Source organism: Xyrauchen texanus, chromosome 12 (assembly GCF_025860055.1).
Source record: "Xyrauchen texanus isolate HMW12.3.18 chromosome 12, RBS_HiC_50CHRs, whole genome shotgun sequence".
Lineage (NCBI taxonomy): Eukaryota > Metazoa > Chordata > Actinopteri > Cypriniformes > Catostomidae > Xyrauchen > Xyrauchen texanus.
In genome coordinates this window covers 24,007,584-24,032,954 of record NC_068287.1, presented here as the reverse complement: position 1 = coordinate 24,032,954, position 25,371 = coordinate 24,007,584, and the positions used below count along the sequence as shown (strand labels likewise).

The following is a 25,371-nucleotide window of genomic DNA, read 5'->3' as shown; positions in this document are numbered from 1 at the left end:
CAGACTGCATGATGAACATCCATAAGCGTTGTGTGGCCAATGTGCCGAGTCTGTGTGGGACTGACCACACCGAGAGGAGGGGCCGCATCCAAATCACTGCAGAGATCAAGAACAACGTGCTCACCGTCAGCAGTGAGTCTCTCTCTCTCACACACACACGCACACACCTCATTGCTCCATACATGTGCACGTAAATAAACACTTTATACTGCACTCACTCGTGTCTTCCTAAACAATGCAACACTCACTGGTGAAACATGGACATCTCATAACTTTATACATGACTTTATGTGACTTAAAGAGGAACAAAAAATGATTAAGCAAAATAAAAGGTTTATTTTAAGACATAATTTTGAGGTATGAAGTTTGTCTGCTGTGCACAGGGCTTTTAGGTAATTTCCTAGTGTCTGATTCCTCCTAGTGGTGAATCCAAAGCAGCACCAGAGAGTGGGAAAAGTTTACACATGGATTCACTGTGTCAGTGCTTTTGAAATCCAAATAAATTTGCCCCTCAGCGGGATTAATAAAGTCTTATAAAACAGGGCTGTTGAATGCTTGATTCTGATTGGTTGACTGACATTCTTAGGTGTGCCATTATTTTTCAGTAAACACATGGCTATGAAGTTGTTCCAGGTCTTTACTGCATAACGGTTCCATATCACTTCACCAAATTATTTCAGTTATTTTAAAGAGCTGTACAGGCTACCACAGCATAATGACAAAATAAATCAAAGACATTGGCTAAGTGAATAGGATAAAAATTACAATGTCCATTTTTTTGTTTTCATTACAGTTTACCCAAAAATGTTAATTGTCCCATCACTTACTCACCCTCATGTGTATGAATTTGTTTCTTCTGCTGAACACAAACAAAGGTTTCTAGAAGAATATCTCATCTCTATGGGTCCATACAATGCAAGGGAAAGGAGTGGTGACCAGATTTCCAAAAGCTCCAAAAAGCAGATAAAGTCAGCATAAACATAATCCATCAGACTCCAGTGGTTTAATCCATGTCCTCAAGTTAGTTTTGGGTGAGAACAGACCAAAATATTACTCCTTTTTCACTGTACATCTTGACAGCAGTCTCCTTGGCCATCATTATTTCAAGCTTGATTACACTTCCTAAGCGCCATCTAGTGCTCTGTGTATGCATCAAGCACTAGGAAGTGTAATGGAACTTGAAATCATGTTTACGCCTAGAGACTGCAATGGCAAGATGTACAGTGATATTTTGGTCTGTTCTCACCCAAAATCGATTAGATCACTTAAGAAGACATGAATTAAACCACTGGAGTCTTATGGATTAACTTTATGCTGACTTTATCTCCTTTTTGAAGCTTCAAAGGCCTTGATCACCACTTTTCAATTGTAGTCAAGTATACCTTTCCTTCTTATAATCAGTAAAAATTTAAAATAAAATAAAAAGGCCGGCAGTGCGAAAAAAAAACAACTTTTATTTTCTAGGGAACAACGCAAAACAAAATACCACTGATGTCCAAACAGCAGCCTGTAGAGAGTGAAGGAGTGAAATGCTGCATTCAAGCTCATTGTGAAATTCTATAAGATTACTCAACCGTATATTACATTACACATCTCCATGACGACTCAGGAATGCATGATTAGTCTTCCTGTCTCTTCTTGGTATCAATACAGAAACTCAAGCAGTCTAAAGCTGGTACATACCGTAGAGTACATTTAGTCTTATGTGTAATCCGGTAAGAGAAGGCAGGATCATGATATTCCTTTAAGTGTCCAGCAGAGGGAAACATTTTCTGTTCAATCATTCTCTTTGAAAGAAAGCCTCACATTTTGAGCCAGGGACAGAATTTGTCATCAAATACCACTGAAATTCAAAATTTGGTGGCAAAAATAAATTCTAAATAATTAATAAATTGTTCTATATTCTTTGTTATATCTGATATATTGCTTAAAATTCTATTCTAGGACTAAATATTTATTATTATTATTTAGATGGCAGAATAGAAAATATGAAATACATTGTGTTTTTATACAGATGGAAATTAAAAAATTAAAATGCCCCTGAAAATCAATTTCAGGGAGCAAATATTGACCATTATTAAAAGAGTTAATTTGGAAACTACTTGATCCCTTCTAGTCATATCAAATAATATTTTATGTTGTCATTTTGTATTAACATGCAGGCCAGACACAATCATGTGTCCCTGTGGGAGAACCACAGCTCCTCAAATGCTGTGAGCATTTGCACTTTCGCTGTAACTGTAACATTATATTTTAAGTTAGAATGTAATGAACTATAGCCACTGGAAATGAATAAAAGAGTTGGTTAATTTAACTTAAGTTAATTAAGATATCTTTATATCTGAAAGACCTTTAGTGACAATTGATCAGAGATGTTCATACATTGTTGTACGAAATACACTGTAGTGCATTTTTGTTAAACTGTAAAAATTACAGTCCTGTAATGAAAGAGAACATGCATATATGAACAAATTCAAAGGGGTGTACTGTATTTTTAATTTTCTTCTAAAAACGAAAATACTAGTTTTGCAAAATTGATTTCCTTTCATGCACGTTATGGATGGAAGATAATTACAAACCAAATTTATTTTAAAGAAACAGTAAGGCTTTGAATACATTTACACATGCGCTCATCCTCCTTACGACTTGAGAGACTTAAGAAGACACGCAATGGCAGTACAGATTTGTTGAGCGTACAGTAAGATGAATGAGGGTGCTTCCTGTCATGAACCTCAAAGGCTTGTCACTTAAAGCTAATGAATTTACCAATACCTGGATGAAAACGCGGTATCCACTCTGCCTCTGAAAGGTCCTTTCCACCACATCTTTCTCTCCCTCACCCTCTGTTTAACCACCAGATCACGTGCTGTTTGATAAATGGGCATGAAGCACACTTGCTGACCATGTTTAGTTTGTTGTCAGCAGTTATGTGGCATCTGTTTGTGAATGAAGATTTACTTATCTTCCCCTTAAATCAGCTTTATAGACTCCTAGGTTAGGTCTGGAGCAGTTAAGGGTCCTACCATAAATGACCAGTATGTTTATTTTGAGGTTTTCAGTTTTTTTTTGCTAGAGTTGTGGACGGAAGGTGAAAAACAATGGTAAATTCAAAGCATATAATTGTTAATAGTTCGATTACAAAAATAATAAGCTTATTAACTTTTAAAAGAGAGGAGAAACACTTCCCATGTGTTTAGTATTTAATGCCAAATTCATCCAATCAAACTTTATTTTGACACAAATTCCTCTCTGACTTAGAAGCTAGCCATATTTTGAAAGAAAGAAAAAGAAATAAATAAATAAAGAGAGAAAGAAAGAAAGAAATGGAAAAAGAATAAGCAAAAAAGTATGAAAGAAAAAGTGTAAGGAGGAAAGGAAAGAGAAAAGAAAGAGAAATAACAAAGAGAATAAAAGAGAGAATGATGAAAACAAGAAAGAAAAAACTGATGAATTAAAACAAACAAACAACAACAAAAGGAGAAACTACAATGAAAGAGAACAAAAGAGAGAAAGATAAAGCAAACGGCCAAGACAAAATGAATGAGAGTGAACAAAAGAACAAGAATTGATTAAAAGAACGCAATGGAAAGAACAAACTAGAAAAATAACAAAAGAGAGAAAGAATAAACAAAAGAACTAGAATGAAGGGAATGAACAAACAAACAAAAAAGAAAGAAAGATGAAGGGAAAAAAGATGAAAAAAATAAAGAGAGCAATGAAGAGAGTAAGAACTAAAGAAAGTGAGAAATAGAAAAAAAATTAACAGCAAGAACAAAGGAACGAACAAGAGTGAAAATGCAATGGGAGAAAGAAAACAAAAGAAAAAACAAATTAACAAGAATTAATTAACAAAAGCGAACGGAAGGAAAAAACAGCAAACAAAAACGAGAATGAACGAGAAATAACATAAAAAGAGAACAGAAAGAAAAAATAAGTACGAGTAAAAGATTAAGCTATATATATTCAACTGCCAGTGGCAAAGAGCATGGGGCGGACAGGAACCGATGAAACCTGAGCAGACTGAGAGGTAGGTTTTAATCCACAGGAGAGGCAGCCAGGGGAGAACAGAGAGGGACCAGGAGGCAAATGGTGAGACTGATGACCAGGTATAGCAGAGATATCTGGGATGGCAGGAACCAAACAGGCAAGGCAGACGAAAATACATCAAACAAACTGACGCAACAGATTGGGTGAATGAGCAAGGCAATCTGGCACAAGACAACACACACACAATGGATTTAAATGGGGAGGGAGTGTAATTGACAAAGCAAGACACAGGTGATAAAAATCAGACAATGTGCTAGCAGGGCTGCAACCCCTGCGGGGAAACCTCACACTAGCTGCCAGCACATGGCAAACTAAAACTAGGAAAAACAAAAGGAATATGGTAACACACAGAACAGACTCACCAAACAGACCAGCCAGAGAACCTGACAGTACTCCCCCTCCAGAAGTGCCACCTGGTGCTCCCAGGCGGACTGATCGCCGACTGTGGAAATTGTCAATGGGGAACTGATCAAGAATATCCTGGGCTGGGGTCCTGGGAAACTCAGCAAGTATAGACGCAGACTACCACACCTGGAGTCACAAGTTTGAATCCAGGGCATGCTGAGTGACTCCAGTCAGGCTTCCTAAGCAACCAGTTTGCCCGGTTGCTAGGGTGGGTAAAGTAATGTTGGGTTAACCGCCTTGTGGTTGCTTCAATGTGGTTCTCGCTCTCGGTGGGGGGGCGTGGCGAGCTGTGCGTGGTGTCGCGGTGGGAACTTCACACACTAGGTCTCCGTGTTAAAGGACTCCCCAAGCCACGTGATAAGATTTGCGGATTGATGGTCTCAGACGCAGAGGCAACTGAGATTCAGATAAGTCACTACGCCACTACAAGGACTAAGAGTGCATTGGGATTTGGATCCAAATTGAGGACAAAAAAAAGAAGATCTTGGGCTGGGACCCAACACCTCTCTTCCGGACCGTATCCCTTCCAGTCAACCAGATACTGAAAACCACTGCTCGTCCTCCTGACGTCTAGCAGCCCCCAGCCTGTATAGGCGGGAAACCCATCAACGATCTGGGGTGGAGGCAGGGGGAGAGGAATTAAGGGAGGAACAAATGAGGGGTTTAATGCGGGCAACAGGAAATACAGGTTGAACCCTGTTGAGAGGAGATGGTCATTTGAGTTTGACAGAGACTGGACTCGGTCCTTGGTGATGGGATAGGGACCAACAAAACGAGGGGCAAGTTTGCAAGCCAGAAACTTAAGAGGAAGGTACCGAGTGGAAAGCCAGACCTTCTGGCCTACCACGTAGACAGGAGAAACTGAACAGTGGGCATTGGTCTGGGCCTTAGTGCATTTCCCCGCACGGACAAGGGTCTCACTCGCCTCCAGGTCCATTGGTAGGTCTGATGAACGACTGGACAGAGGGAACCGAGGCATTCAGCTCCTAGGAGGGAAAGAGAGGTGGTTGATAACTACCTGCCTCTTAGTGTGACAGCCCCAATGGATGACACTGGGAGAGAGTTGTAAACATACTCGGCCCAGGTGAGGTGCTGACTCTAAGAGGCAGGATTCCTGGAGGCCAGGTACCAGAACATTCTACCAAAGTCCTGGTTGGACCGCTCAGTATGACAATTGGTCTGATGGTGGAACCCAGATGACTGTTCAACTGAAGCCCCCAACTGCTGGAAAAACTCCTTTCATTAGTGGGAGATGAACTGAAGACCCCTGTCGGAGACCACATGTTTGGAAGACATGATCCATGACAGCAACTACTGTCTCTTCGGCAGAGGGCAATTTGGGAAGGGGAATAAAGTGGGCTGCCTTGGAAAACCAGTCCACAATCATCAGCACCACCATTTTCTCCTTCAAGCGTGATATGGGACCAGGGGCAGGAGGGGATGGGTAGAGGTTGAAGGAGACCAGCAGGGGGTGATTGGAGGACTGCGGGCATCCTCCATTAAGCCTGACCACCAAAATCTCTGGTGAACCAGCGCTGCAGTCCTTCTAACTGCTGGGTGACAGACCACTCTGGAGGTGTGACCCACTGGAGGATGGCGGCCCGGACTGACCTGGGAACAAACAACAGACCCGCTGGACACCACCTGAGGACAGTCATCGATCTCAGTGCTCTCCTAACCCAGTGTCGGGGGCATCTGACAGCCCCGAGTCCTGAAACATGTGAGAGAGCATATCAGACTTAAAGTTCTTGGAGCCAGGTCGGTATGAGATTGTAAAGTTGAATCATACAAAGATGTGTGCCCAGCGGGCCTGCCGAGAGTTCAGCCTCTAAGCAGAGCGAATATACCCAAGGTTTTTATGATTGGTCAAGACCATAAATGGCTCCTTAGCTCCCTCCAACCAGTGACACCACTCCTCCAGGGCCATCTTAACTGCCAACAGCTCCCTGTTACCGATGTTATAGTTTTGTTCTGCCTGTAACAAATTATGGTAGAAAAAGGCACAAGGGTGAGTCCTTCTGTCCCTGGGTGAATGCTGTGATAGAACCGCCCCTATCTCAAACTCTGATGCATCTACCTCCTCCACAAATGGCAAAGCCGGATCAGGAATAGTAAGAACCGGAGCTGATGAAAACACGGATTTCAATTTATCAAAAGCTGCTTGAGCCTGTGGTGACAAATTAAATTGAACCTTCTGAAGGGAAGGCAGAGGGTGTAAGCCCGTTTATCGGTCCAATGACTGTCTCCAATAATACGGGTGAAGGTCTCTGCACGTTACAGTCTTTCTTGTACGCAACACAACAATATTAAATGAAATACATTTTCTCTTATGTATTATCTCGTTATTTCATCTGACTCCATAAATGAAAAAGGTTTTTAATGATATCTGAGTATCATTAAAAGTGAGCGAATGTTTAATTATTCCTGTAACTCTTTAATTATATTTTACCCGTTTAGATTAAGAAACTATGTCGCTTTGAGGGCCTTGCGTGTTTTTCTCTGCACCGCGGGTCTCACGATCACAAGCGGCCAGTATTGGATCATCAAACAGAGGTAATCGCTATATACCTGAGATCGGTCACATTCACGTATACACAATCAAAGATACTTCAGTATAGCGACATGGAATTGCATACACTTGAATGTTACTTAACGTTTTCTTCAGTAGAGGTCACGGCCACTATTACAGATGTAAGTTGACCAACATAACTTCTCTTATAATAGCTTTGGATTGGCCATGCGTGGTTTCCCACGTACACTTATCTGGAGAAACATCAAATTAAAACAGAGGTAAGACACCCAGATTTAGATTGGTCAAGCAGCGTTTGCTGTTCTAAACGGAAATTCCCTTTTTGTCTTTGCAAACCAAGTACACTTGAATCGATGCCAAATATTAGTCGTCACTAATCTGACGCAGACTTGCGGTAACATACTGAATCGTTTAATCTGTTTGGGAAACACAATGTCAGAGTCAGTCAAAATAAAATCAAATGTTGACAATTTATTGACCAGGTAACATAATCAATTCATCAATTCCAATTAGACATTGATAAGTCAAAGTTAGACATTTTATCAAAACATAAGAAATACGAATTGCAATCACCTGAAATAAACTACAAACAGTAAACTGTTTGGGATCGATCTGATTACAGAGAGCCCTGAGCAATGTGTCAGCCTCTCCTTAAATACCCAGATAATTCAACATGCTTACCAAATGGTGGTGTCTGTCATTATAATTAGATTTTGGTCCCCTGTTGAGGGGGTTCCTGTAGATTAACATACAGGAGGTATGGAGGATCTGGGGGAGGGCACACCTTTAAGGGGCACACCACATTTCACATATTTTATAACTTCTTTTAGCTTTTCATTATGGCTGGGAGGATGAGACCAGTTTACCAGGCACACTGAGAGACTTTAAATGATACCAAACATGTTATAGTTACTTTTTGTACACACTTCACATTGCATAGGTTTTTTAGTGAGCTTTAAGTGAGGAGGAGGAGTAAGATGAAGATACTTTAGAAGGGAGGTGTTAGCTGCACAGTATGTTGCATCTCGGATGTTGCTGTTACATCTGCGAGATAGAGTTCAGATGTTAATTCTCATGAGAGCCTTTTGTTTTCTCGAGGAGTAGCCCAGACTCACTGGCACCCGCCTTACAAGGGCTGCAGAGCAAAGACAAGAGAGCACTGAGTTAAGAAAGGCTCACCATCATAGGGCACTGGGGGATTAAGTCGGGAATCCGAGACCGAAAAATGGTGGGTGGGGGCGCTGCGGTGGGGGCTGCAGATGTTGGTTCCACTATGAGGCTCTGCAACTGGTGACAGACCTCTGTGATGTGGGTAGCCATCTCCTCCCATGGCTTGAGAGAGGAAATTATTAGTTTTTCGTGGTTTCCTAGAAGAATCCCTTGTTGGGTCACAACAGTTCCCAGGTTCACCTCATCCCCAGGGTCCATATTTGCCAGATTGTAGTGATAGGGGAGGAACAAAGCAGACTCAACCACTGCAGATCAAACAAACAGAGTTTATTTGGTTCTCAACTTAAAGCAAAAACCTTGAGATTAGGTGGCTGACCACAACAAAACTACCAAGGGCAACCAGGGAGGCGAGAATGGTGAGTGTGGCTGTAGGAAGTCCTAGGAATTGGAATGGATGAGACTGAGGGTTGAGCCGCTGAAGAGCTGGCCAGAAGATGATTCCGGGTAGCCACCTGGAGAACCCGTTGACGGACTGGAGAGTAGAACTGCCAGTGGCGAAGAGCACGGGGGCAGACGAGAACCGATGAAACCAGAGCAGACTGAGAGGTTGGTTGTAATCTACAGGAGAGGTAACCGGGGAGAACAGCAAGGAACCAGAAGGGAAATGGTGAGACTGATGATCGTGTATAGAAGAGATGTCTGGGATGGCAGGAATCATACAGGCAAGGCAGAGCAAAATACAACAAACTTACAGACCGACCAACAGATGAAGCACAACAGCTTAGCTGAATGCTCAAGACAATCTAGCACAAGACAATACATAGGGAGGGAGTGTAATTAACAAAACAAGACACAGGTGAGGCAAATCAGACAATGGGCTAGCAGGGCTGCAACCCCTGCGAGGAAACTACATGGCAAACAAAAACAAGGAAACGCAAAGGGAACATGGGAACACGGGAACACAGACACATAACAGTTTGTGGGTTAATTTGCTACAAAATATGGTTTGTTCTGATTAAAATGTGCAATTAAAACATAAAATGCTGAACTGAAACACAAAAACACACACAAAGCGGCCGCGTGTGTTTGTCTCTCTCTCTGTCTCTCTCTCTATGACATCTTCGGCTCCTCTATCTCTCTCCTGTTGATTGGGCAACTCGGCACCGGGCGTGCATCCTCACGGCCCGTCCATGCCTTCCTCCTCGTCACATACCCCCAACGCCCGATTCAGGCCGGGGAAACCTCCGGCCTGACCATTCGTCCTCGGCCAGCTGTCCAGCGATCCTCCGCGATGCCAGGCGATGGCATTGGATTTTGCCTCCTGGAAGATATCAGCAGCCCCTCCGTCTCTAAAGGCACGCCTTCCTCCAGTCCCGGGATTCGGCACCAGTGTGGCAGACAAGCCTCTTGTTCATCTCGAAAGGATGAAGCAGGAACTGGATTAACAATCAACAACACTTTAATTGCGTCACAGTTATATTCCCACAGCCTCTTATTTCTTTGAGATTGATCAACTATGTTTTACACGGCTATGTAAATGAGCTCAGTTTTTTTTTTAAATCAACTGGGTAACATTGTTGTGAGTATCTACATATTGCCTTTCACAAAACGGTGTATACAGCACAAAGTTCATCATAGGTCAAAGCTTGTGATATCAGCATGCAAATACACTTGCATGGTCAGTCATCTTGCTTTTAATTGCTCTGTGTGGAGGGGGTTTCTGAACAAGCATGTTGTGTGTAACATTTATTAGCTGTTGAAATAAATCCTACCTTGTGTGCATGATGGCAAAGGGCTGTCTCTCTCTCTCTTTATACTGCAGTACACTGCTGTCTTAATGAAGCCTACCTTCACATACCACTCATTATGGAAATTACACTAGCCTCAAATCTCAAGGCCACAGCAGCCTCCTGCATTAATTGATGTACTGGTCAAGTGCTTAGGTCAACCCCAATTACTGGGATAGTTTGTGTGCATTCAGAACCTCACACTGGGCTGAGGGCTCATGAGGCACACATATAAATGACTGACAGCCATTCGCTCACATTAGAGGACTGCAGTGTAGTGCTTTTGTGGGGTAATGTGTTCATACATCTTAAGATTTATCAATCAGTATCTTCTTTTCCAGTAAAAACATCCTGGACATCCAAAACAACATATTTTACCTGAGGTGCAAATTTCTTATGATTTTACCACTTGATTTTAGTGAATGCATCTTGAGTATAGAAGTATTTTTGTCTTGTTCTTTTAGCCATTTTTTCACTTGTTTAAAGCACAAATCTCACTAAAATGTATTATTTATATCTTATTTTCTATGGATTTACAGTAAAGGCTTTGTTTTTGTGTCAGTTCTGCTATAAAAACTGTTCTTAAAGGGATTGTTCACCCAAAATGGAAAATCCTGACATAATATACTCACCCTTGTGTTGTTCCATACCCTTATAACTTCCTTCCTTTGAACACAATTACTGATGTCAGGGTTCTACAATGCGAACGTTTCACTCGCATTTGCACTGGTGCGACTGACAACTGACACCTGAATTAGGTATTTATAGAGTACCATCAGAATAAAAACTCTCAAATGCATATAAAAGTATATAGGAAAACTTCTAAAACTTTTGCATTTCACTGTTTTCTCTCTCTAATATACCCTTTGCTTGCTCGCTTTCTCTTTCTTCCTTTTTTTCTCACTAGCAGAGACCAAAAGAGAGTGAAGCAGCATAGGCAGATATCCCACGTGAAGATTGTTTTAGTGGAGTTTCTTGCTTGTTTTTATGTCAAAATGATGGACCGCATTTGAATTATCCGTCAATATTTTTACATTTGGTAAATGACAGATGTATTTAAAACTGTGAAAAGTAGTGATAACGATCAAAGATGGTCATCTAGCATTTGTTTACATGGAAGAATAAAAAACAGCATATACAGATTATTTGTTAAAACTACTGTACTTTCAAAAAGTTATGAAAGTTTCATATACAGCATATATGAAAGTTTATGTATAACTAATAAGTTAAGAAGAGGAAACATTTTTTAGATATTCATATAGGTGATCAGTCAGGACTGAGGTTGGTTAACTTAAAAAACTTGAAAAAGATTTATCAGAGGTTTCTAATGTCCTTTGTCATGTGTCTAGTGTATTTTCTGTTTCTGAGTTCTTTAGTAGTTCTTAAAGGTGCAATATTTAAGATTGACAACAAGCGTTTGAAATGGGTTTTGCAGTCCAAATTCAAAATATTGGAGCGTTGTCTGCCCCGCCCCAGACTCGAAGCTCATGTGTGTTGCCAATGTTTTAAAGGATTTCTGGGCTTTAAGCTGTCCTCATCTTCCAAAGGCAGCTCCAATATTTATCCTTGTTTTACTATGCCTCTGGTTATGGTGGTATTAGGCAGATGGCAAGGCTTTTTAGGTCGGGTGGAATCGGTTATCTCTGATCAAGTTCGTTTGCTGGCTTCCATGGCTGCAGCGCGCTGTGTTTGCCTGCAAACGTATTAATATCTGGCAACCCGGCGGTGTCGAAATATTATTGGTGAGTGGGCAGTGGGTGGGATCACACAGGCCAAAACATACACAGAAATTCTGGCCCGGAATGGAAACTTCAAAGTAGAATATACTGGCTGTAGCATTGTTATCTGAGAAGCCAGTATTTCAACTTGGCATGTTTCCTAATTCTCTAATGATGTATTATGGTCATTTTATGATTTAGTGCATTAAAAATATTACATATAGAACCTTTAATGCCTTCTTGCGCATATGTATGTTGTGTTGTGACACATAAACAGTTAATAAAAAATCGCAAATTTAAACGCAAAATGCATTCATTGTTAGCGACCCATTAGTCACCATTCATTTTGGTTGCATGGAAAACAGTGGCAATGAAAGTAAATGGTGACTTAGTATGAGGTGCCCCTAGGGACATTATTCAGAATTACCATGCACATACATGTACTTTTCCTCTCACATACACATATGAAACCAAATTCATTCACATACTATAGTGAAATGCTCACACACATACAAGTGAAATGCTTTTACAAACACAACTGAAACGCTCTCATACATACAACTGAAAATATTACGCTCACACACACAACTGAAATGCTCACACACACGCAACTGAAATGCTCTCACACACACAACTGAAATGCTCTCACACACGCAACTGAAATGCTCTCACACACGCATACTGAAATGCTCTCACACACGCAACTGAAATGCTCTCACACACGCAACTGAAATGCTCTCACACACGCAACTGAAATGCTCACACACACGCAACTGAAATGCTCTCACACACGCAACTGAAATGCTCTCACACACGCAACTGAAACGCACTCACACACACAACTGAAATGCTCACACACACACAACTGAAATGCTCTCACACACACAACTGAAATGCTGTCACACACGCAACTGAAACGCACTCACACACACAACTGAAATGCTCTCACACACAACTGAAATGCTCTCACACACGCAACTGAAATGCTCTCATACATACAACTAAAATGATTACACTCTCACACACACAACTGAAAAGCATTTCAGTATGTTGTATGCAAGCATTTCAGTATGTTGTATGAAAGCATTTCAGTATGTTGTATGCAAGCATTTCAGTTGTGTGTGTGAGAGCATTTCAGCTGTGTGTGTGAGAGCGTTTCAGTTGTGTGTGTGAGAGCATTTCAGTTGTGTGTGTGAGAGCATTTCAGTTGAAACGGAAGCACATTTCAGTTGAAACGGAAGGTGGTTAAAGTACCCACTCCACTCCAGTTGGTGGCAGTAGTGTATGGCGTTTAATTTTGGACAAAACAGCGCAAGCGCAAAAACACAGCGCGCAAGTGAATTTCAACAGTGTGAGCACCATGACACAGCTCGCACGTAAAATTTAAACCTGCAGAACTTGCAAATCACAAACTCGAGCACAAAAATATGATTGTGCACACAAATTAACAAGTCCCACACACGCGCGAGTTCTTTTCTGCACACGCACGAGTTCTTTTCCTATGGGAAGCCAAACAAAGCAAAAGTGGGACGAGACAGCGGGGGTTTACAGAGCTCGCGCCCGCTGACATGTCATCTGCGCGGTTCAATGGTCCGAGCACGCGGCCAGTTAGATCAGCGCAGCGCGGACGTGTTTCCTAGCGACACCCAGTGGGCAGCGGCGCGAACAATCCTCAACAGCGCTGCGCTGACCAATTTAAACAGCGCAGTTCAAACCATACATGCAAATTAATGTAGGCCCTACAATAAAGAAACCCCTCCTTCCTTACAAAAATTGGTTCTCTGCTGAAATTTAGCAGTTTTTCCCTACAGAAGACAAAGAAGAAGAAAGACAACATGAAAATGCATACATTTCTTATGTTTATTATCTTTAATAGTGTTAGTAAAGAGTAGTGTTGTGATATATATATATATATATCTGTATAATGTTTTAGAATGACCTTAGCAGAAGGTTGGCGTGCTCCTCAAGACGACTCACGATATTGAAAGTCATTGAAGTTTCTGCTTTGTACAGCTCTTTCCGTAGCCTCTATACATATGTGCAGTTCTTCAAAGTAGGGTATCGACGCACAACACTACTCTTTACTAACACTATTAAAGATAATAAACATAAGAAATGTATGCATTTTCATGTTGTCTTTCTTCTTCTTTGTCTTCTGTAGGGAAAAACTGCTAAATTTCAGCAGAGAACCAATTTTTGTAAGGAAGGAGGGGTTTCTTTATTGTAGGGCCTACATTAATTTGCATGTATGGTTTGCACTGCGCTGTTTAAATTGGTCAGCGCAGCGCTGTTGAGGATTGTTCGCGCCGCTGCCCACTGGGTGTCGCTAGGAAACACGTCCGCGCTGCGCTGATGAACTGGCCGCTGCTCGGACCATTGAACCGCGCAGATGACATGTCAGCGGGCGCGAGCTCTGTAAACCCCCGCTGTCTCGTCCCACTTTTGCTTTGTTTGGCTTCCCATAGGAAAAGAACTCGTGCGTGTGCAGAAAAGAACTCGGCGTGTGTGGGACTTGTTAATTTGTGTGCACAATCATATTTTTGTGCTCGAGTTTGTGATTTGCAAGTTCTGCAGGTTTAAATTTTACGTGCGAGCTGTGTCATGGTGCTCACACTGTTGAAATTCACTTGCGCGCTGTGTTTTTGCGCTTGCGCTGTTTTGTCCAAAATTAAACGCCATACACTACTGCCACCAACTGGAGTGGAGTGGGTACTTTAACCACCTTCCGCTTCAACTGAAATGTGCTTCGTTTCAACTGAATGCTCTACACACACAGCTGAAATGCTCTCACACACACAACTGAAATGCTCTCACACAACAACTGAAATGCTTGCATACAACATACTGAAATGCTTTTCAGTTGTGTGTGTGAGAGTGTAATCATTTTAGTTGTATGTATGAGAGCATTTCACTTGTGTGTGTGAGAGCGCGTTTCAGTTGTGTGTGTGAGAGCATTTCAGTTGTGTGTGTGAGAGCATTTCAGTTGCGTGTGTGAGAGCATTTCAGTTGCGTGTGTGAGAGCATTTCAGTTGCGTGTGTGAGCGCATTTCAGTTGCGTGTGTGAGAGTGCGTTTCAGTTGCGTGTGTGAGAGTGCGTTTCAGTTGTGTGTGTGAGCGCATTTCAGTTGTGTGTGTGAGAGTGCGTTTCAGTTGTGTGTGTGAGAGCATTTCAGTTGTGTGTGTGAGAGCATTTCAGTTGCGTGTGTGAGAGCATTTCAGTTGCGTGTGTGAGAGCGTTTCAGTTGCGTGTGAGAGCATTTCAGTTGCGTGTGAGAGCATTTCAGTTGCGTGTGAGAGCGTTTCAGTTGTGTGTGTGAGAGCGTTTCAGTTGCGTGTGTGTGAGCATTTCAGTTGCGTGTGTGAGAGCGTTTCAGTTGCGTGTGTGTGAGCGTTTCAGTTGCGTGTGTGAGAGCGTTTCAGTTGCGTGTGTGAGAGCGTTTCAGTTGCGTGTGTGAGAGCGTTTCAGTTGCGTGTGTGAGAGCGTTTCAGTTGCGTGTGTGAGAGCGTTTCAGTTGCGTGTGTGAGAGCGTTTCAGTTGCGTGTGTGAGAGCGTTTCAGTTGCGTGTGTGAGAGCGTTTCAGTTGCGTGTGTGAGAGCGTTTCAGTTGAGTGTGTGTGAGCATTTCAGTTGTGTGTGTGTAGCGTAATATTTTCAGTTGTATGTATGAGAGCGTTTCAGTTGTGTTTGTAAAAGCATTTCACTTGTATGTGTGTGAGCATTTCACTATAGTATGTGAATGAATTTGGTTTCATATGTGTATGTGAGAGGAAAAGTACATGTATGTGCATGGTAATTCTGAATAATGTCCCTAGGGGCACCTCATAACTTAGGCTAACATTCTAGAACTGCCTTTTGTGCTCTACAAATTAAAGTATGTAATACAGTTTTGAGTAAATGATGACAGAATAAATGATCCCTTTGAGGTGATATGTGCTTTTTTTTAACAAAAAAATCCAACAAAAATTTAATTTTGTTGAGAACTAGGGTGTTTAAGGTTCAACCTAAAAATTCACTCAGCCATTATTTCACTGTAAATTAAGAGATAAAATACAGAAATAATATAGTCTAAACTACTCTTTTAGGCCTTTAAGTGTCTGTAATATATTTTATCTGTTATATTCTACATTTTAGTCAAAGAGGGAAGGAACCTGGTTCCCATGGACCCCAATGGCCTGTCTGATCCTTATGTTAAACTAAAACTCATCCCTGACCCAAAGAGCGAGAGCAAACAGAAGACGAAGACCATCAAGTGCTGCCTGAATCCCACATGGAATGAGACCTTCACATTGTAAGGAAGCTCTCTGTTACAGAGCCTCTCTCCGCCCACCATTTCATTGTTCTCACTATACAATACTGGCATGGCCAAAAGATTAGTAATTTGTTTGTGTGGAAAATGCTAAATCAAATGTTCTCTGTCAGCTTGAATTCTTTGTTTCTACGTTTCACTGTCTCTGTCCCCCTCCCTCTTGCTTTCTATGTGTTACAGTAATCTGAAAGAGTCAGACAAAGACCGCAGACTGTCTGTGGAGATCTGGGACTGGGACTTGACCAGCCGGAACGACTTTATGGGCTCTCTGTCTTTCGGCATCTCTGAGCTTCAGAAGCAAGGAGTGGATGGATGGTGAGGAGGCCTGTTGTCCTTTTTGGCAAGCTACATGTAAATTGCAAATATTTAATTATATTATAGTAGATGTAGATATAGTAGACACACAGACACACATACATACCGGTATCATTAATGAACTTGTATATTAAGGTACAATATCTGCATTGTTACCTTTATGAGGGCATTTGTTTATTCTAACCTTAAAAAAGATAAATGTATGTTATTTATATATATTTATTCAAAATACAGTTCTCAATCTGAACAATCTTGGGTGTTACCTATAAAAATACAGTATTTCTAACAGCAACACGTAACTGGTGTCTACAGAGGTAATAAAGTCATAACTAGATACAACAGCAATTTGTAAAATATTACATCTTAAATATTACTGTATACAACCGTTCTACAAACAGGAAGTTATTGTCGAGTAAATTACATTTTAGACACAATATGGCCATTCATTTTGTCTGTTTTTGTTGCAAAAATACAAATGAGCAAAAATGGCCTATCTAAAGCAGGATCAACTGTTGCATGTTAAATATCAGCAATTTTTGAACTTTGCTTGTCTAATCAGATTAGAGGTCCGGAAAAAGCAATTCACTACAAGGAGTCCTCAGCCTGTCTTTTTCCCCTCCAAAGTTGTGCTCTTCATCTAAGACTATCTCCACTACTGTTTTCTGCTCTCCCACACTTGCGTCCCAGCTCCGAATTCCCACCTCTCTTCTCCAGCTTAGTAACTGTCAGCTGGGGTGTCTGAGTGTGTACATTTTTGCATTTGTACGAGCCCATCGTGAATGCTTAAACATGCTCTAGTAAAGCGGTTAAAGTGACAAAACCTACAGTGTGTGTTTAAATGAGTAAGTTCCAATACACCTTTACATGCAGTCCTCACTTTGTCATTTGTTTATTCTCCCTTACTGTTTTCAGTTGTTTTTTATAAGTTCAATATTTGAGAAACGTGCCTCATGTTGTGTTCAGTGCAAGTATGTGGGTCATCGTGCAATACATGTCCAGATAATTATTTTTAGCAACATCAATATTTTGGTTAAAATGTATAATAATGTACAAGGGAAAGGTTATTAATTTTTCTTTAGCCATTTTACATCATCCCTTTCCCTTAAAAGTTATTTTTAAGTGGTCCTGCATTGTGACATTAATTTTTAAAAGTAAAAATATTCCATGTAGTCTGTCAATGACTATGAGGCCATAAAAGCTGAATGTGACACAATTAGCAAAGTGCTGTTTAAAATAGTTCCCTTATGACATTGTGTTTATTAATGCATATGGGGATTGCCTTCTTACACATCCTAGTTGAAACCTCTTTACAATAATGCCAATATTCTAATATTGGCTATGGTGTTTGAGCCCCGCCTCTTTTGGTGCGAAGCTGTCCACTATCAAAACAGGTGCACAAACACCATTTCCTCAGAATTTCTTCCTTCAAGACAGCAATCATCTCTTGTCTAGAAGCCCTCTACCCTTCGCCATCGATATATACGAGAGTCAGCGAGCGGAATCTTCGCGGCAACGTGAAGACTCTCCGCTCCCCTACAGTGCTCCAGCGAACATCACTCCGCCTTGCCGCTTGATGCTTCGCTGGTGAAAGGGCCTCAGCATCCTGATTCCCCGCAGTACTTCGGCAAGTGTTGTGTATCCTTACAAAGCAATTGCATATTGTATAATGTATATTGTGTGATATAAATATCAATTTAATATTTATTTAAGTATTTATTTATTTAAAGGAGTCGCTTACATGTTAGCATCTTTTTAAAGATGTCGTTCCGTAAGTGTTTACTTGTGCTAGAGGCACATCCCACCATCAGATCAGCATGATAGCTGCATTTACTTTCTGGGCCGTGCCCATGCAGAGTCAGCTCTCATGGAGACAGACTGTCCTCACTGTGAGGGCATGAGTCTCAAGACGCTTTGCTCACGAATGGCTCTCGTTCTGAGACGATTCAGCCTTGCGCACCCTCCCACCCACATCTTCTGTGATACCCGAGGACTCACACAAGGAAGCATGGCGTGGCCGCAAGGTTGTATTTGAGGTGATCCTTTTGCCAGTACACACCCGTGAGCTCCTCAATCTCAAAGAGGTGCATCTTTGCCGATGCGCTATGTGTGAGATGAGCTCCGGCCCTCTGAAAGAGTATGTGGCTTTGTCTTTTTTAGCTGTTCTAATGCTGGGGTTGATAATGACGATATAATTTATCTCTCTACATCAGGTGAGTGGTCAGTAGATGATGCTGCTGCCTCTCCTTCCAGCAAGTGGCGAGGAGCATGCACGTGCCACTGATAGAGAGATGCTCCGCGTCCTTACAAGGGCTGTCAAAGAGCTTAATCTCAAGTGGTCTTCCCCAGATGAACCTGAACAGTCTTGCCTCGATGAAGGTTCCTGCAGTCCATCAAGAGGCCGCATTCCACAAATCTGCCCCATTCTTCCCCAAAGTTCATAACAAACTGTCCAAGTCCTGGTGCATGCCCTTCTCAGCATGCAGTGCAGTGACGCCATCGTCTCTAATGTGGATCACAGGGAAGGAAACGGTTATGCCCAACTACCCCCTGTGGAGGAGGTGGTATCGGCACACCACTGTCCAGCGAGTAACATGGCGTGGAAATCACAGCCCATACATCCTTCCAAGCCTTGTCGACAAACGTACTCAGTGGCAGGACAGAATTTCAAGCCAAGTTCCTCAAGCAAATAGACAAGCACGACTTCAATCCAGAGACATTCAAACAGCTCTGCACCGGAACAGACTTAGCGCTGCGTGCCACGAAAGTCACTGCGCAGGCCATCAGCAAGTCCATGGGATACCTGGTAGTTCTGGATTGACATATATGGCTGACCCTCACAGAAATGAGTGATAGGGAAAAAGCCACTCTGTTGGATGCTCTAGTGTCTCCAGCCGGCCTCTTTGGCAGCTCCGTGAATAGGTTTTCGGAGCAATACGCCACAACTCCACAGCAATCACAAGCTATGAAACACTTTATACCAAAACGGAGTACATTACAGCCAGTTTGCTCTCGCTCTGTTTCGAGCCAGCACCAGACTAAAAGCCCCATACCTGCTGCCTGAGCAACCGGTGAGGCCACACAAGCTGTGGCCCAAACGGAACCAGCCATATCAGCGCTGGCGGTACAACCCTTACGTTGGCAAAACCAATAAATGCAAAAAAGAATACAGCCCTCTTTGCAAATGCATAAGATATTCACACATCCTCAATGTAGAGCCTTTTCTTCTTCAAAGCCCACACAATATGCACAACCACTTCCTTATGGTGAGCGGTGCATTATATCATATGGTGAGCAAACAAAATTACCCTCTGTCCCATTGTGCGGATGCGTGGCGAGCCTTAACCCTTTTGGGGTCGACGGACGCGCTGGCGTGTCCTGCTGGATATTTTCGTAATTACAGCAGAAACAACTTAAACTACTCTGTCATTTTTGGGTATACAGATAAGTGTAAGACATCATTAGAGACTATGAAGTGTCTACTTTTATTTGTGTACACTCACAATAACAACAAAATCTTGTGCTTTTGTAAAATAAAGAAAATATAAAGGGTGAGCTTTCAGCAGTCTCTGTGTTCACAAGCATATTTCAGAAACACGTCACAAAAATTAACTGAAACTCCGCGAATACTTGTCACACAAACATGAAACATATGTCTAAAGAAAGCTTAAGATGTATACTTTTAAATAAAACAATTCAAATTTAAAACAAATATTCTCCTGCAATGCAATCTGTTTGAAACAAAGCGATGTACAGTTTTTACCAGTCCATCTCATTATCTGTAATGTGATCCCACCCACCAGCAGAGCACCATTCATATGCTAATGTGCTGAGGCGATCAATGCAAATGGTACACGCCCCCGACAGTGAGTTTGTAAACACATTTCATTCATTTTTCTGCGCGTTTGCAATGATACACAGGTGAGAAAGCTCCAGGATATTAAGGAAGAGTTAACATTTTCCTCAAAAGATGAGTGGGACACGATGAACGTTTGTATTTTGAAGAAAGACTTGATCCAGCCGAGAATACAATTTCGGACGAGTAAGTCATTTAGTTTTCATTAGCTGACATGCTATTTTATATAAACATGTACATATTTTACTAGTGGGACTGTTTCCAGACTTGCCAGACAGGATTCAGAGTATTGACATTTGAAATATGTCCTAATAAGCTAGTTTTAGTTACATTTAAATGCTGTTTTGGCTAAAGCAGGTATTTAAATTGTATGCTGTATGATATAAATATTATATGTAATATGATATAAAAATAATATGAATGTTTAGATTATATTTTATCTAGTGTTTATAATACCTCATTATCATCAACAAGGCTTGTGCTTGCAAATATGTGTTAGGGTTAAATTAGTAAAATGCACTTTAAATATGCCCATATTAGAAAATCAGCATATTATAATGATTTCTGAAGGATCATGTGACACTGAAGACTGCAGTAATGATGCTGAAAATTCAGCTTTGATCACAAATTGCATTTTACAATATATTTAAATAGAAAACTGTTCTTTTAAATTGTAAAAAGAGTTAAGAATATCAGTGTTGTTTCGGTAGTTTGGATCAAATAAATCCAGTCTTGATGAGCAGAAGAGACTTCTTTCAATGGTAGTGTAGGTCTAAAATTAAGTAAAGTCTTTATGTAAAGAAAATATATAGTCAGATTACTTCTTTTAAAAGGTATTTCAGAATTGCTGCAAATAATGATCGAACATGGTTATACAATCCAATTTTGTACGCGGGCCACCCCGTTTCAATGCCGTTCTGTGTTCCACAGTCTCCTCATGAAAAGCGCGATAGAGATTGTGCCAAATTGTCAAGCCAAAAAGGGTTTTACAGTTATTTTCTTGTGCCAATGAAAGATGGTGAGCTTCTTTTGGGGACATTTGAATCACGTACCCACAAAGCATCCATTCAATCTTATCACATGTATGCCCACATAATTGGTTTGTGTCGATAGACCTGAAGGATGCGTACTTTCAAATCCAAATTATATGACATCACAGGATGTTTTTGAGATTTCTCAAACAGCGTATCAATTCAAAGTCCTGCCCTTCGGACTGACTCTGGCTCCTCGCACGTTCACAAAGTGCATCGATGCGGTTCCCGCCCATCTTAAACTGAACAGCCTGTGCATCTTAAACTACCTCAACGATTGGTTGTTATTTGCACATTCAGAGGCTCTGTTATGCCAGCACAGATATTTACTGCTTCAACATATAAACAGCTTGGGCCTCAGTGTGAACTGGGCTGAAAAGCACACTCTCCCCCAGCCAACAAATCTTCTTTTTGGAGTCCACCTCGACTTCACGAGCTTGCACGAACACCTCACGAGCGAGCACATTCAGGCCATTCTACAGTGTCTGTTTCAGTTCAAACTGGGGAGAACACTACCACTGAAGCTGTTTCAAAGATCATTGGGGTTTATGGTACCAAGGTGGAATTTATTCATCACTGTTGAGATGGACGTATCACCTCTTCCCTGAGAGCGACATATGTCCCTGGCTGCCTGAATTATGGCATGGACCTATTGTCATGGCAAGGGGTGATACCGGCCGAATGGAGACTTCGTCCTCAAATTGTATTGAGGATTTGGGAAATATTGTGCCTCAGTGGGGAATACCCACTGTCCCCTTTGGTACTCGGAAGTCCCAAGCTCTGCTGGGAGCAGATGCCCATACATTGGGTATTTGCCATGTGAGAGACACCAATCAGTGAGCACATTCCATTTTAGCACATAGAGGCATCTCGTGGACAGCGTTTTTTAATGGACGATGCGGATATTCAGAGTGCAGGGTGGCTAAAAGGCTGATACAATGTCGATGCTGAACACAATTTAATGTTGTAAATAACATAAACATAAAATTGCTAAAAAATAAACTCTCATTTAGCACTATATTTACTCAATTTCACTCAAAACTTTAACTTTATAAAAAAAATTATTATGTGTTTTAAATGGTAGAAAGCAGTTTCTTCTGATTTCTGTTTAGTCATCAAATTTTTGTCATTTATTTGCACATGAAGAAATGGTTAATATATTAGGAAGAAGGAAATAACTGTACACACAGTAGTCCAGCAAACATAGATGGCATGTCCACATTAGCAATCGCATTTTCTCCAAAAATACAGAATCAAACCAATTGTACATACAGTGCACAGTGAATAATACATTTACCTTTAGCACCCGTGAAGTGCTTTTACTTTGAGTTTACACCAGAGACTATTTAGCAGAGACAGCCCACTTCTATTAAAATGAATGGGAGAAATGTGGAAGTTGACTGCAGCCAACGGTCAACAGATGTAGATAGGAAGTCCCGCCTTTAAGAAAAAGAGTAAATCACCTTTTAGAGACAGGCATCGCCTGCCAATCAACTCAAGAACATGCATGTGCATTAGTTACAAAGGCTGGAAAAATTTTGTTTTTAGCATAATCTGAGGTAAGTAAGTACCATTTATTATATCAGTGTTGTCAGATTTTACTGCTAATTTGAAATATGTTCTTTGATCATAATCTTGACCAACCGTTTTGGACATTTTGGTCTTTCTCCATTAAAGTAGATAGGAGCACTTTCATGCTTGGAAATAACCTCCCAACAGCATTCCAAACATATTCGATAGTGGACTGACTTGCTAGAAAACTTTGGTTGCACTCACGCGCTTGTGCAGATCCAATGAGCAGCAGCAGTCTCCTGACAGTTTAAACAGCCTGGATCACCTGCTTGGATTGTCATCATGATTTATGTATCAGAGCAACTTTTGATCCTGATCCTGAAGTTTTTGATTCTAGCTGATAGAATACGCGCTTCAGAGGAAGATTTATGAGTGCTCCACAGGATGCTGGATCTACTCAAGTTTTGTGAGGTTGGTTTATTACATATGTTTAAAGAGATATGCGCATTTTAGCAGACAGCATATATGATATTAGTTTAATTGATATTTGCCTTTTTTATTATTAGACAAGACAGCTAAAGTTACAGGGAACTGGTGAAGAGTGAGAGGGAGAATGAAACAGGCGAGGACTTTAATATATATGAGCTCAATCTTGTCTGCTGCGGCTCTGATATGCGGACCATTTAAATGAGACTGTGTTGCACATCGGTCTATTATTGTAGTAACACGATGGCACATAACAACAAAATGAACCATGACTGATCGTTTACATGTCTCAGTCGCTTCACAAGCAAGCAGGCGATTCTCAGCACCCTCAAGAAACAAATCGGCGAAAGGGGAAAATTGATTGGCCGATAATTAATGCCAATAATTACTAAATTTAAGAATATTGCCCGATTTATCGGCCTCAGCAATATATTGTCGACCACTACTAATATTTTAGTTTCAAAATAGTCACCCCTTTGCCTCGTTTACAGCCCTGCACACTCTTGGCATTCTTTCAAACAACTTCATGAGGTATCCACCTTGGATGATTTTTAAACTGTATTGAAGGAGTGTTCATGTACTGTATGCTGGACACTTGTTGGCTGCTTTTCCTTTATTATCTGGTCCAACTAATCCATATAAAAATGTTTTGTAAAGAAACAAACAGCATTTAAGCACAAGCTTTAGTTTTTAAGATCATGAGAAACAAAATTTGTCCAGTCTGTCGAGACTGGATTTGTACATATTGTAAAGGCAGCTGAATGGATTGAAATGTGGTATAATCTCATTAGTAGTTAAAAGTGGATAAGGCATGTGTAGAACTTTGTGAACGACAAGTGTTTTAATTTTCTTTGGCCACAGATTTAATGCAAGGCTGGTGAAAGGGTCCAAGAACAGTCTGAACACACACCACTTCTTAACTTTTTACTACACAAGTGATATACACACACACACACACACACACACTCCATCTGCCATTTCACTACACTAAAGTGGGGTGTGTCTCCCTCTGATTACTTCACTATCTAAATGGGGACATGCCAGATATGTAAAGCTAATTATAATGACAGTAAACTAACCCTTACCCACTCTGTCTTACAAAGCCAAAACACAGTTGATTATGAAGTAATTTCACTTTATTTTCTCTGAATCTGAGCAGAGGGGAGCCAAACCTGTCTGACACAGGAAGAATCGTAGTCGAAAAGACCTGATTTCATTCATAAATGAAGTTTCACATAATGTGTACGTGTAGATTCTGCATTTTTATTTAGTGCATCTTTGCAGGGCATAACATGTCTTTTTTTTATATAATAATATGAATACACCATCATCTCAAGCCATTGTTACAGGGTCACAGGTAGTGCTAGAGCCTATCCCAGCTCTCTCGGGCCAAAAGTAGGGAAACGCCCTGGACAGGAGGCCAGACTATCACAGGGCTAACGCACACAGACATACACATTCACACTCTCATATACAGGCAATTTAAAATTTCCAATTCACTTAACCTGCATGTTATGGACTGTGGGGGAAACCGGAGCACCCGGAGGAAATCCACACTAACACAGGGAGAACATGCAAACTTCACAGAGAAAGGCCCTGGGTGAGCCAGATTTCGAATCGGGGACCTTCTTGCTATGAGGCGACAGTGGTACACACTAAGCCACCGTGCCGCCCTAATAGTAATAATAATAATAATAATAAAAAAAACATTATTCCCTCCAGCCAGGACTCCTAAGCCACCAATGGGTAGAGTCACATGGGGTAACATACTTGTGGTCGCGATTAGTGGTTCTCGCTCTCAATGCATGGTCAGTTGTGTGTGGATTGCAGAGAGTAGCATGAGCATCCACCTGTGGAGTCTCTGCGTTGTCATGCACAACGATCCACATGATAAAATGTGCAGATTGACTTTCTCAGATGCGGAGGCAACTGAGACTTGTCCTTCGCCACCCATGTTGAGGTGAGTAGGTCTGCCATGAGGACCTACTAAGGAGTGGGAATTGGGGATTCCAAATTGGGAGAAAAGGGGATTAAAAATAAATAAATTCCATAATTTTCCACATTCAAATTACCCCAAAGGGGTTTTGACCCCAAACCATGGGTGTGTCCAGATGGGGCCCTATTTTGTCTTCATGTCAGTTACTTTGGTTTTATGGTTAGTTTTATTTTGGGTTGAATATGTAATTTTGTTTTAAAATTGTCAAAACATGT

At 41.2% G+C, this 25,371-nt stretch overlaps 1 protein-coding gene across 2 annotated transcripts in view; it reads left to right on the top strand.

Moving 5' to 3' along the window:
- LOC127653093 (protein kinase C beta type) overlaps positions 1-25,371 on the top strand; it is a 231,503-nt gene that overhangs the window by 105,347 nt on the left and 100,785 nt on the right. For both annotated transcript variants that reach the window (XM_052139605.1, XM_052139604.1), the window contains exons 5-7: positions 4-132; positions 15,789-15,945; positions 16,144-16,278. In XM_052139605.1, coding sequence (XP_051995565.1) covers positions 4-132; positions 15,789-15,945; positions 16,144-16,278 — 421 coding nt within the window. The remainder of the gene's footprint in view (positions 1-3; positions 133-15,788; positions 15,946-16,143; positions 16,279-25,371) is intronic.